Here is a 12,793-nt window from a genome sequence, read left to right on the forward strand (position 1 = left end):
TGAAAACATTGAACAAAGTCTCAATTTTCATGAAGAAGACCGCAGGACTGAAAATTTCTTGATTGCCTTACATAACAGCAACGAACTTTGTATTGTCGCGGCCGAAAGCCGAATTCGCGTATTTGATATTCAGCGACTTTTACGTTCAACAAGAAGTGATATGAATCGTCTATAGTGGTTTAGAGTTTTTAAGTAGTTTAATAGAGACTGGAAGGCGAGATCATTTCTCTCCTGAACACAATCACCAATGTTTCTCCTGGGTTTTAGTGTTATAAAGGGCAGGTAGCTCTATGGCGGCGGATCTTCTTTCGCCGGGCGATATAGTCAGGCAGCGATGGAAGATCGTAAGTACGCTTCCTTGACATTTTAAAGCTGATTTCCTTGTTTTATAAGTTCAAGAACGAAACTCGATCCTTTATAGATAATGGTGGTAGTTTAAGCTGATTTAATGATCATTTTTTGCGTCCAATTTTCCCCTGGTTTCGCCAGCGTGGCTCAGTCAGTTTTGTTTCGCAATTAAAAACCTGTTTGGGAAATCGCGTATTTGTGCTATAAACAGCTGAATCTTCTTTGGATGTAAACTAAAATCAAATACAGGCTTTCCATAGCAAATTTATAATCTATATTCTACGGGGGAAAAGATTTCGTTTTGTTCACTCGTCGAGTCTTAAACCACACGCAGGAAGTCGATCGAAAAGATTTCGTAACGTAGCGATATTCAAGCAAAATGCCGGTTGTATGAGTCATCGAGTCAAATCTCCTACAGTGGTTAAACTATTGTTAACATTAGCTGCGCTCATTTTGTGTTGTTTATAATCGTTTTGGGTCCATTCTGAGAACGTTGACTCAGTTTTAATCGCGGAAGCAGAAGGCGAAAGGAAATTACAGCCTTCAGATTATTTCCGCTCTGAGAAATCGTATGCTCATATGCATTTATTTTATCTAGTCATCTTGTCGAATGTAAATAATGTCGTGAATGCATGGCTTGACAGTTCTTAATAACAACTGGGTTGTGTAATTTTAAATGATATCGAGTCAACACTTGTACAGACGACGTGACAATTCTCATTTCTCTATAGACTGAAATGTACAACTTCTAACAAAAACAGACCTAACTATTCATGTGAGGGTGCAAGTTTCTTTCATATTTTTAATTCTCTGTGTATGATTTTCAAATAGTACAAAACGTATAGTCCACAAGGGACTTTGCTGTTTGGCTTTGTTGGGTTAAAGCTGCAATATTACAATATGCATAGAGAGCGCGGTCATGACCTTGTAAGCTTATATATATGTTTTCTTTTCATAAACAGGACAAGAAGATTGGTGGAGGGGGATTCGGTGAGTGTTTGTTGTGAAATCATTTTAATTTATAGCATGAATAATGAGTACAGTACGTGTCCTTTCATATATTCATTGTCACTAAAAATAATGCAGTACTTCTATAATAATATTAGCTATTGTAATTCCTTTAAGACAACTAATTGCAATAATTATTGGAAAACTTGTCATAATGTTTAAGTATCTAGTAATTTTCTATTACACCTGCTTAGAGCTGATTATTAGCATTTTTCTTCACAAATGAACTTTAGTCAACGCATTTGAGTAAAGTCACCAATGTCAATAAATCATAACCGATTTTAGCTACAGTACAATGATATTGCACATGGTTCATTCCAGTTCTTCTATTACTGTATGTTACTGTAATTAAGATTTAATAGTTCCTATTGTGTTGGTTATAATCCACAATCTTCTGAGTGTAGTCAAAATATCTAAAACCACAATTTTCCAGATTATACTAGCCATTATCTTCATGTAGCCACAGTGACTCCTGCTAACAATGACTGTAAAATACTTGCGGCAATTTTACTTGAACATGTTTGGTAGCACATGAGAAGCATGTGACTTCTGGCAGTAGTTGTTTGTTTGTAATACATGCGACCCCATAAGCAGTTGCCAATGTATAGCAATAAACACATACTGCTAAAAAGAGTAATCCTGTAATCTGGACCAAATAAGAAATAATTCAACTTGGAGTTTTTGTTCGATTATTTTGTAATTATTTTTTTCAAAAACACGTGTCCCTGAAGAGACATTAATAAGGAATCGCGCCTATACAAAATCTTAGGGCAGCAAGCAATGTTTTATGTGCACTTTGAACATGGAGGATGTGTTAACAGGCATTAATATAAGACTTCACACAATTTGTTGTGTTGTTGGTTTTTCTGATAGAGAGATCAGGTGTATCTGGCTATAAGAGAGACTTTTTTCATCATCAATAAATTTTTGTTTTCGATTATGGTGTGTGTGAATAAATAAAATGTTTGTTGACTTACTCAAGCTTACTGTTTAAATAGTTATTAGTTTTGCATAGTGAGCGAATCATGTAGTCAAATACATTGAATAATCAGATTCAAGTTTGCAATTTCTTAAATTCGAAAATTCAGGAGCAGGTAAATTAAAACTGAACAAAAAAATCATTGGGCATGAACCTGATCATGAAGTGGTAAAAATAATGAATGTTAAACAACAAGTAAAGAAACATTTTAATCATGTGATTGTAAACTTCTGTGATGTCTTTCCTGCACACACAATACTAATGGAGTGGTAATATTAATTCTGGATGTTTCTGAGAAAGATTCCAAACTCCTTTGATGCTCAAGGGACCAATGTCATAGAAATGGCAATCGTCATCAGCAGACTTTAAGTGGTGTTGTTTTGTTGTTGAATTTAGGGGAGATTTATGCAGCCCTTGATCTTGTAAGCAAAGATTCTGTTGCCCTGAAGGTGGAGTCTGTCAACCAATCCAAACAGGTCCTGAAAATGGAGGTTGCTGTGCTCAAGAAACTGCAAGGTAATTTTCTTTTCTTTCTTCACTAAAGGAAGGCAGTGGAAGTTGTTTGGTGAAGTGGATCAATGGTAGATTAGACTTCCTATCTGCAGTTGTGGTCAAGTTTCTGAACCATTAATTCCCACTGCTGGACTGCTAATAATTCATTTTGAAAGCAGTTTATTTATATCTCACTAGGTCACCATTTTAGTTGGAAAAACCAGAAACATTGTCAGGTTTAATACATTATATTGACTTTTTCTAAATATACATTAAAGACCTTGGCCAATATCTAGCCAACCTGACGTCAATTTGATGCTTGGTCAATAATGAATAATAATAGAAAAATATATGTATTATTTTTCTGTGCATTATTTTAAAAAAAAAATTAGGATAGGTTCCATTTTTAGCTGGTATAAACTGCATCATTTTCTGTGAATTTAAATTTTTTTAAAATTTCGATGAGCATCAAGACAGTGCTAGTCTAATCCAATTATTGTTATTGTTTTTTAAAGGTTGTAATAATGTCTGCAAGTTTATAAGCTGTGGCAGGAATGAGAATTTCAACTACTTGGTGATGTCTCTACAAGGCGGTAACCTAGCTGATCTGCGACGGAGTCAGCCCAAGGGAGTGTTCTCCCAGAGCACCATGTTACGACTTAGTTTTCAGATTCTTAAGTCCATAAAATCCATACATGAAGCTGGATTCCTACACAGAGACATTAAACCAGTAAGGATATTGTTTGTGCAAATCAGGGCTTGAAAAAAACTAGAATTCCAGCTCGTCCTTTGGGAAAGCAGCTGTCACAGTTTGCCTGCCCATTGGGCAAGTGAGCTTGTACCGGACTACTGGATGGGACTTTTTTAAAAAAAATAATACACCTTGGCAACTAAAAACAGAATTACATTAACTTACAGTGGAACCCCGTTAATACAGTAACCAATGGGTAAAAATAAATTGGCTGTACTATCCGGGCAGGCTCAAATTAATTTTTATGACTTGAGGACCATAATGACAAAATACACCGTACATTGTGTTCACATTTCTTGAACAACTGTTCTCATTTATAAACAACCAAATAAAGATATCGAGTACAGTAAAAAACTGCTCAAAATTTTCCTTCAGTAAATAAAACACTTTTAAACTTCACCTTCAAAATCGCAACAAGTGCACTTTTTGTTTACTGCAGTCTGAAAACAGTTCAAGAACAGGCTCAGAGTACTGCAGGTCGGTAAAATTGACATGCCACAGGATATATTTCGAACAAGTGGCTGTATTTACGGGGTGAAATTATAAGAGATTCTGCTGTTTGGGATTTTAAAATGTGGCCTTGGCCTTATTAATGGGTGACCACATTAACGTTTTTTTTTTTTTTATAGAGAAATGTATGGCTGTTTTGCCAGGCCAAAAAAAGTGGCTGTAATTACTGAGGTGACCGTAATGTGGCATTCCACTGTACTTAGAACAGGAGAAGTAATTACCTAGTGCTAATGGCGATAGAATAATAATTTATTATAGTGAACTAACTTGCATTTACTTGGTTTATTTGTTTGCAGTCCAATTTTGCTATGGGTACAACTCCAGAAATGTGCCACTCATGTTTTATGTTGGACTTTGGCTTGGCAAGACAGTACGTCAAGAGTAGTGGAGAAGTTAGAGCAGTGAGTAAACTGTTAATATCTCTTTAATTCTGTTCAAATCTCCAGTATCAAAGTGTTGCCTATGTTGTTTTTTGTCTGTGGTGTCTTTCCAGTGATCATGTACGACTACTTTTACTTCCCTGAGCTCCCTTGTTATTTCTGACATAGTAAAATTTTTCATTTCTTCAAGGCAAGGAACTCAGCAGGTTTCCGAGGCACTGTGCGCTATGCTTCAATAAATGCTCATGAGAATAAGGTGTGTGTCACATTCACTGCTGTTATCAATGAAGAATGAAAAAAGGGCTTTTAATGAATGTGTTGTTTTTTGTTCATTGACATACCCCATCCCAAGCTATCCTGAAAAATATGCAACACCTGTAATCTTTGCTAGAATTTAGTGAATGGTAAATTCATACTTCCAAAAGGTTTAAACCCTAAAAATATGCATAGCTGGAGAAGTCTCTAAGTGTTGTACTTGTTTGCGAAAATAGCACATATAAATTCGTTTTCAGTTTGGTGTGTTTATTTGGCAGGAAATGGGACGACAAGATGACCTGTGGTCATTCTTTTACATGATGGCAGAGTTTGCCATTGGGCATCTTCCATGGAGAAAAATCAAGGATAAGGTATGCATGCTTTCAATAAAACTTGTCAGCTACTTCACCTTAAGAAGCTGGCTATGTTTTTCCCTTAATTGACAGAAGTAAAACAGGGAAGGATTCTTTCAAACGTTATTGATTCTGCTTGTTACCCTACTCAAACCAGGTGTCCATTGTCAAGTTTGATGTAACGACTTTAGTTGTTGAAAGTGTTGTGATTTGATCATATCCTTTAGTGTGTTATGATGAATTTGAAACAGAAGAAAATAAGTTAAGCCAAGGATAAAACTGAACCACAATGAGTACAAAATAAAATTGCCCAAATTAATTGATTACCATAACTTTCTGTGTTTTGTATAAGGAACAAGTTGGCAAGATGAAGAAGAACTACGACCATCGGTTGTTTTTGAAATCGCTGCCTACAGGCTTCAAACAGTTCCTGGATCACATTAGCAAGCTGAAATATGAAGATAAGCCAGATTATAAGGTGGGGTTTTATTTTGTGTTTAGTTTAGCTTGTTTACAATACCCTTTGTGTTATATTGTTCTTCATTGTTCATTGTCAGGTTGCACTAGATTATCACCAAGTTTATAAGCCATTTCTGAGTTTGCTAAAGTCTCACTTTCAAAATGAGGCTAAGTGCAAAACCTTTCTTGTGAAAATGAGTTTTATTTTCATAAGAAGTAAAATTTCATTTTCAAATCAGTGGCTTTGTACTTAGCCTTTCTTCGAAACAAAGACTTAGGGCAACTCAAAACTATGGCCTATTCCACTCTTTGTAGATGTTGATTTCAATCATTGAAAAAGCCATTGCAAAAAAGGGAATTAAAGAGAGTGATCCATTTGACTGGGAAAAGACTCCTGGCGATGCCTCACAGGCAACCACAACCACAAGTACCCCACCCATGGGACAGATCTATACCACACCGGTAGACAACAAGGCTGGCCTTCCAAACCTGCACGGATCAGAGAGAATATCCACTGTTGACATGCTGGAGGCTGATCCCAGTGAGCATGGCAATGAAGCAAATAAGAAAGAGAATGGAGTCAAGAATGGGAATGCTAAGAACAAGTTGGGCACATCAGACAGAGGAGTAATTCAGAAGATCAGGGAGGTTTTGGACGCTGTGGAGAAGGAGAATGGTCATTTTTTGAAGCCACAAAGTGTTTATGGGCTTCAGAGGGCCGTCAAGCAGGTATGTGGAGCGGAAGATTATTTTCTTTTTTAGTTTGTTGGAAGAAAAAGTGAATAATTGTTATTGTAATACTTATCATTGTGATTGGCAAGAATTCAGCAGTGTTGAACATTGTGTTAGTTTATTAAGCTTTGTTTTACCTTACCAAATGGAATGGAAGAGCAGCTACAATCTCTGCTAGACATCAACCTTTTTGCACCAAAAAGGGGCCAAAGTCAAAATTCTGTAGTCAAAAATCGTAAATTTCTTTTTGTAACACGCTGAAAACAACAGCATAATACTTTTGAAAGTACTTTCGACTCTCCCTAAACAGACATCTCTGTGAGACAGGCAGCTGGTGTTAGTAAATTCCTTTTTGTAAAATACCTATATCAACTGCATAATGTAATTGAAAGTACTGCCAACTCTCCCTTAACGGCCATTTCTCTGAGACAGACAGCTTGTGCTAGTCCTTGTCGTTTTTCAGTCAGTTAATGGTGTTAGGGTGAGGTGTGACGTTATGAATATATTAACACTTCTGAAATCAAAGGATTTGTTGATATATATCTTCCAAGAGAAAAAGACGACAATGCCCCCTTGTCTAAAATCAGCGTGTCAATGCAAATTGACGGTTAGATATTAACACTGTTATGCTCTTAAATGCGTGCACACAAAACCGTCTAAATTTAACTTGAATGATGACATCATGATCCAAGTTAAATTTAGCAGGATTTGTGAGGAGTCATCAGAGCATATCAGTGTCAAACTGCACGCAATAGACCGTGCGAGGTCTATTTTCTTTCTTCACAGCCACGCGTTGCGAGCGAAAAAGCTGATAATGTAATTTGACGGTAAAAAGCAGAAGAGATTGGGGCGGAGAGATGAAAAGGGGTTATTTTCTTGTTTTTTCGTTTTTGCTTTTTTCACTTGGGCTTCCGCCCTCGTTCCACGCGGGTCCCTGCTCGACCCTCACGCGTGTTCGCGATCTACTAAAACTCGAAAGACAAATAAGGGGCTGCCCTTAAGGCTGCTTTCAATCTATGCACGCAAGCATGCGTAGTTCGTCTTCCTCTTTCTAATTATCTCAACGGATTGAAGAAGTTGACAAATTATAGAAAAATTTTCGTTTTGGACCAATTTATCAGTCCTTAACCAAGAGCGTTTTTCTTTTTTGACAGGAAAAGCCGATGAACGGAGAAATAAATGTGGAAACGTCGGCGATGATCTCGGCTATTGTGCAGGATGTTCAGAGAGCACATCTCAATAAAAATAATGAAAAACTGAACAAACCTGCCGACTACAACGCGATCGACATCATACCAATTCCACAGATTCAAATAAACAGTGAAAAAAATGACAATGAAGATCGTTCACACGAAATTGTTCCTGACCCTCGTGGGATGCATTACCAGGAAACAGCAACAAACCAACCTTCCGTGGAGCTAGGGATGGAGTTGGAAAATGAAGACGATGGTGGGCTTGAAAGTCCACAGCGAATGACCCCACTTCAAGTAGGTAATGGTGGATCTGACTTCAGGAAAGAAGGAACTCCCTCTACGATACCCGTTTCTAAGGAATCTCCCTCCCCGGGTGCCGGTGCCCCGGCTACCCCTATTCCCCTCATAAGGGAGCCTGCTTTAGCGGATTCCAATCCAGAAGCTGCGAAGGAGGAGCCGGAGGAGGGATTTGTGTCTCCTTGGTCGCCGGGTGTCTTTGATGACCAGCCCGTTGTATACATGCCCCCTCCGGTCGTAGAAACGGAGAACGATGAGGAGCTAGAGGAACTCGCTAATGTAGGTAGAACTGAGCGGCAACTGCCTATGGGTAGTAGCCATCATTTGTCCGCCATGTTTGAACATCATCATCACCATGACGACATTAAGAAGCTCGTGCGCGACCTTCCGCTGGATTCTGAACCCGTGCGACACAGCAGCGATGAGAGGAAAACCCACGACGAAGTGAGCAGTCATAAGCTGGACCACAATTCGCAAGGGAACTCGCCCGAGCCCCCTCCCCAGGCGAAACCTCCGAGTCTGTTCCGTGTACCTTCAGTACTAGAACAAATGGTAGATGAACCACCTGCTGAGGAGGCTGGGAAGGCAAGACCTGGGGCACTCTTCCGGGTACCCTCAGTACTGGAACAGATGATGGATGAAGAGCCTATTGTCGCCAGAGACGACGAACCCCCATTAACCCCCCCTGACGTGGATGAATACAAGCTCGATTCTGCTGAATTTGCTTCAGACAAGCAGGAGGGGACCAGGTCAACCCACTCACACCACGCCCTTCACGTTGCTGGCTCCCATGCGATGGGTGTCACCACGTGTCCGGATATTCATCACAGTGAAGCAGAGTTTGTGTTAGGAGACACTGAAGGAGCACATGTCGCGGAAGACGTGTCATCCTTGTCTGAAGATTCTGTTTGTGAGGACGTCGACTCCCCGAGGGATGAAAATAATTATACCGAGTTTTCTGTCGATGATAATCCGGCCGAAACCAATCAAGACCTTCCTTCGAAAGGCGATGAAAGATTAGATGAGACAAAACTGAACAGCCCTTCCACAAATGGTGATCAAGAGAATAAGGTAGTTTGTGAGGAGGAACGAGTCAGTAAGATATCATCGCTGGAAGAGAAAGAGAGCGAATCTGATAAAAATAAAGTAAATGAGGACACGCGTAGAAATAGTATATTTTATATTGGTAATCAGAGTGAAGCCGACTCTGAAAATAGCGAACTATCAAGTCATAGAGAACAGAAAGAAGACGATAACTTCTACTCGGAAGGAAACCGTGAAAATGTAGTCGAAAATCATAATGAAACTGGAGAGAACGTAGGTGCGACTAAAAGCGAGTTTGCAGAAGAGAGTCCTGTGAAAGGTGCAGTGCCGGATTTGCTGGCGGCAGAGCCCAGAATACCGAGCCTAAACGAGCTCTATGGAGGAGGAGGAGACAAAGACGATGTTCAGCAAGATGCAGCTGAGGACGTTTATGATGACTACTGGGCGATTGAACCCGACGAACCCGCGCATCATCAGGAGTTTGGTAACCTGGATGAGGTCGAGGCTGAATCTCATCATCGAGACTCGCTTCTAAGACCCAAACCTCCGCCGGGCAGATCAGAACGGGGATGTATTTCAGCGAGGTAGGCTGTAAAAAGTTTCGATCTAGTGCGTTAACTTATTAAGTAAATACACTTAAACAACTCCTGGGCTGCGGCAAAAGGTTAACTTTGACTTGGACCAAGGAGTCTAAGTCAGAATAAGACGGCTGCCTTGTCCTTAGGCGTCTCAAGTGTTTGGTAAAAAGCGCGACTGCAAGTGAGAAAGGAGCATCGCGCAATGGATCATGGAAACGTCAAGTGTTGGCGCAAAGTACGCTGTGATGGGTTGACGAATGAAAATGAGCCCTTTCCATGATCCCTTGCTCGAACCAAAATCGCCCCAGTCGCTCTCGATTACGAATCTGCTAGAACGCGCCTGGCTACGAGGTAGATAAGACGGCGTTCACACAGAGCCGAGGGAAAATGATGGAAAATGTTTTTAGACATGCGGCCATGACAAAACTGGTTGGTACCTTGAATAGGGTAGTCTGCTACACAGCCGTTTTTAGTGTCGTCACGCAACGCTCCTCCCTACTAAGTGGGGAGGAGCGTTGCGTTACGACACTAAAAACGGCTCTGTAGCAGACTATGAATAGGGTAGTCAGTCTATACTCTGAGCAACGCAAGTTATCCATGACTGCAGTAACAGCGTTGTGGGTAGATTGAGAAAACATCCGACACTTCGCGACGCCGCCACTCGTTTTCCCGCGAAGTGACGTCGGAGAAAGGAGTACAGCAATTCCATACTGATGACGCGACGGCACCCAGATGTGGATGATGCTTCTGATTGGCGGAAAATTTGCTTCCACCAATCAGACGCACTACCCAGATCTGGGAAGTGAACGACATCAGTATGGAATTTCTGCGCTCGTGGTTTCGCGCGGAAACCAGTGTAGGCGTCGCGAAATGTTGGCTGTTTTCTCAAGCTACGTTGGGGGCCTATTCGTCTTTCTTATCACTACACCTACTGACTTAGTATCCCTGACGATAGTTTTCTGTCATTGTAAGGGCTTTGAGTTTTGTGAATTGTTGAAACACAACCTGCAGGATGAATTAAATGAATATTTGTCTTGTCTTCTGTAGATTACGCCGTTACAAGCCGAGCAAATCTCGCCTGGATTTCATTCGTCCTTTGGTTGCCATAAGCGACAAGCCTGTGGTAATTTGAAGCCAGAGAGTAAGTGGAAGGGCATTGTACCTGTTAGGTTTCCCTTTATTTTTTTTCCCTTCAATTTTATTTTCCCTCCGAAACTAAAAAGAAACACCATGGATTCTTCTTAGAAAAAGGACGGTAAAATTACGAAACCTGGAAAATTTAAGCGGTGATGCTTGCTGTGGTGGTAGCATTATCTAGTGCGAACCCCAGTATTCGCACAAAACGATAAACAAATGCAAAAAAAATAAAACACAATAAACTGATGAAAAAAGCAAAATTTTCTAAGTTTGTCGTTTCCGGTGTCTTTGATAAATAAGGGTTTATTATTTTCTCATTTTACCAAACTAACATTAACATTTATGGTTGCCTTTAATTTCTAGAGAATTTTGTTCATTGGGTCAAAATGACACAAATGTACTCTTTCTGGAAGGATCGATGGTTTTTTTTCTCTGAACAAAAATGTAAATTTGAGAATTTCGACCTTCGGGCCTCAGCTTGGTGTAAAAATAAGGGCGGGGGGGGGGGGCTGATCCCTCGGGATCCACCACTGTAGCTGTCCCCTTTTTGTCGTAAACCCTTACCATAACTCGTCAAATTGCAGCACTTTCGGAATTTGTTGCTTCTCGCGTAGCTGAAGTTGACATTTGAGAGCTTAAGTAACCACAACGACGACGGCAGTGAAAACGTCTCTAAAAACTGAATTTGCGTTCTTTGAAATTTTATCGCATGAATTTAGCTGCACTCAGTTTGTCAACTGTAGGCGAATTTGCCTGGAGTTGGGTTCTCGAGCGCTCTTTTCAAGTTCTAAAGAAAAAGGAAAATTTGTTGTCTTGTGTCCAGGTCTACGACTCATTACTGAAGTTTCACGTCGTAGTCGTGTAGTTTACGTCGACGTAATGTACCAAATGGAATGAGAGCCGTTATAATATTTTGCTCACAAAACCAATTATCATTCGATGCAAATATTTCTTCCTTTTCATTGGCCGAGAGCCCACCACGTGACTTGAAAATAACTGCGCACAAATAATGGTCTGCTGCTCACGCGCAATGTCGTCCAACTTTGTTTGGCTACAAGTAATATTCTGCCACGCTTTTCTCCTTCTTACGATCTCTCTTTCGTGGAAATGGTTGAACGCTTAGCTTCCCGAAGATATTCATTAAAAAACAAACTTGGCGATCGAATGATAAAATAATTATGGAACTCGGTTATAGCGAAATATTGTAATTTGTCAGTCTCTCGCACATCAGTTTGGTCAACCTCGTCCAATAATTGTTAATTTTTTTCTTGACGTTCCCACTGTCGTCGTTGTCGTGGTTGCCCATTTTCCAGGGAGGGAGTGGGGGGGGGGGGGGGGTGCGGGGGTTACTCAACAATGTTTTATCCAAGGAGGCTCCACGCTGAGGTCCAACCCCTTACCCTGTTATATACCATTTTTGACAGAAAAGGTATCCCTTTTGTATAGTACCTTGTATTGACAAATTGTATAGTCTGCGAAAATATTCGTCTCTTTTATTAGCTCCTCGCCTCTAGGGGCATTTCGCCAGGAGTGACGTCTGCGCCTCAGCGACAGAAATTCCGTATCCCGCCGAAATTACAGATTTTCCTACTCTTTCATATACTGCAACTTGTGAAGTACCCACCCTTTAATACCTGAAGCCTGATATACCCCTTCCGGGCGGAGCCTCCCCGTATAGGCCATTATAGGGAGTACCCCCCCCCCCCCCCTCCCACGGGCTTATATTCTAACTGCTCTGCAAGTATTTTTCTTTGTGTCGTAAACTAAATCTTAGATCATTGGTCTGGTTTGTAGAATTTCCAACAATTTTAGAAATATGATGAGGACAATGGCAGTAATGATTCGAAAGGAAATGTCATTATTTAAAGTTTATTAAAATTAATTTAAAGTGTAACAGTTAACTGATTCATTTATCATGCAGCTATGCTTTTAATTGAATTCGTAATATAATTATATAGGTATTTATTTCTAAGGCTATTTAAAAATTGGCCTCTAAAGGCAGACACTTTTTCTAAAATCAGGCTGTATCGGAAAAAGGTGGTGTCTGAACATTGTGTAACTTTTTTTGTGTTGTTGATTTGACCGACAAATACAGAAACAAGCCCGTGCTTCAATATTCCCATCTTATTTCAAAATCTATCTTGTGAGGTAAAATCTGAAAATGTCTTATTTCCTAATAATTGACACAGTTGAGTCATCTGGCGGCATATCTTTTTGCTTTCATACGCGTTTAAGTTGTGACACTCTTTGCCGCCGTTTCTCGCTGTAGTAGTTGTT

General features: G+C 40.1%; 1 protein-coding gene across 2 annotated transcripts; it reads left to right on the plus strand.

The window, feature by feature from the left end:
- Nucleotides 1-61: 61 nt before the first annotated feature.
- Nucleotides 62-10,769, plus strand: LOC140944256 (uncharacterized). 2 transcript variants are annotated; one of them, XM_073393389.1, is made up of 11 exons: nt 62-344; nt 1,311-1,338; nt 2,732-2,851; nt 3,343-3,557; nt 4,385-4,489; nt 4,659-4,724; nt 5,002-5,094; nt 5,429-5,554; nt 5,851-6,264; nt 7,422-9,385; nt 10,427-10,768. In XM_073393389.1, exons 1-11 carry the CDS (start codon nt 291-293, stop codon nt 10,509-10,511), a joined length of 3,270 nt encoding a protein of 1,089 aa, XP_073249490.1. In that variant the 5' UTR covers nt 62-290; the 3' UTR covers nt 10,512-10,768. The 2 variants fall into 2 exon arrangements, with proteins under 2 accessions (XP_073249490.1, XP_073249491.1); XM_073393390.1 differs by lacking the exon at nt 5,429-5,554 and having other exon boundaries at nt 10,427-10,769.
- The last annotated feature ends 2,024 nt before the right edge of the window (nt 10,770-12,793 follow it).

The sequence above is a fragment of the Porites lutea genome, chromosome 7 (assembly GCF_958299795.1).
Source record: "Porites lutea chromosome 7, jaPorLute2.1, whole genome shotgun sequence".
NCBI lineage: Eukaryota > Metazoa > Cnidaria > Anthozoa > Scleractinia > Poritidae > Porites > Porites lutea.

What these genes read in the sequence shown, in the direction of transcription:
- LOC140944256 (XM_073393389.1), top strand. Translation starts at nt 291, where the DNA reads ATGGCGGCGGATCTTCTTTCGCCGGGCGATATAGTCAGGCAGCGATGG. An exon ending in TACACAGAGACATTAAACCA is followed by an intron (nt 3,558 to 4,384) that starts GTAAGGATATTG and finishes ATTTGTTTGCAG; the next exon opens with TCCAATTTTGCTATGGGTAC. An exon ending in GGAGAAAAATCAAGGATAAG is followed by an intron (nt 5,095 to 5,428) that starts GTATGCATGCTT and finishes GTTTTGTATAAG; the next exon opens with GAACAAGTTGGCAAGATGAA.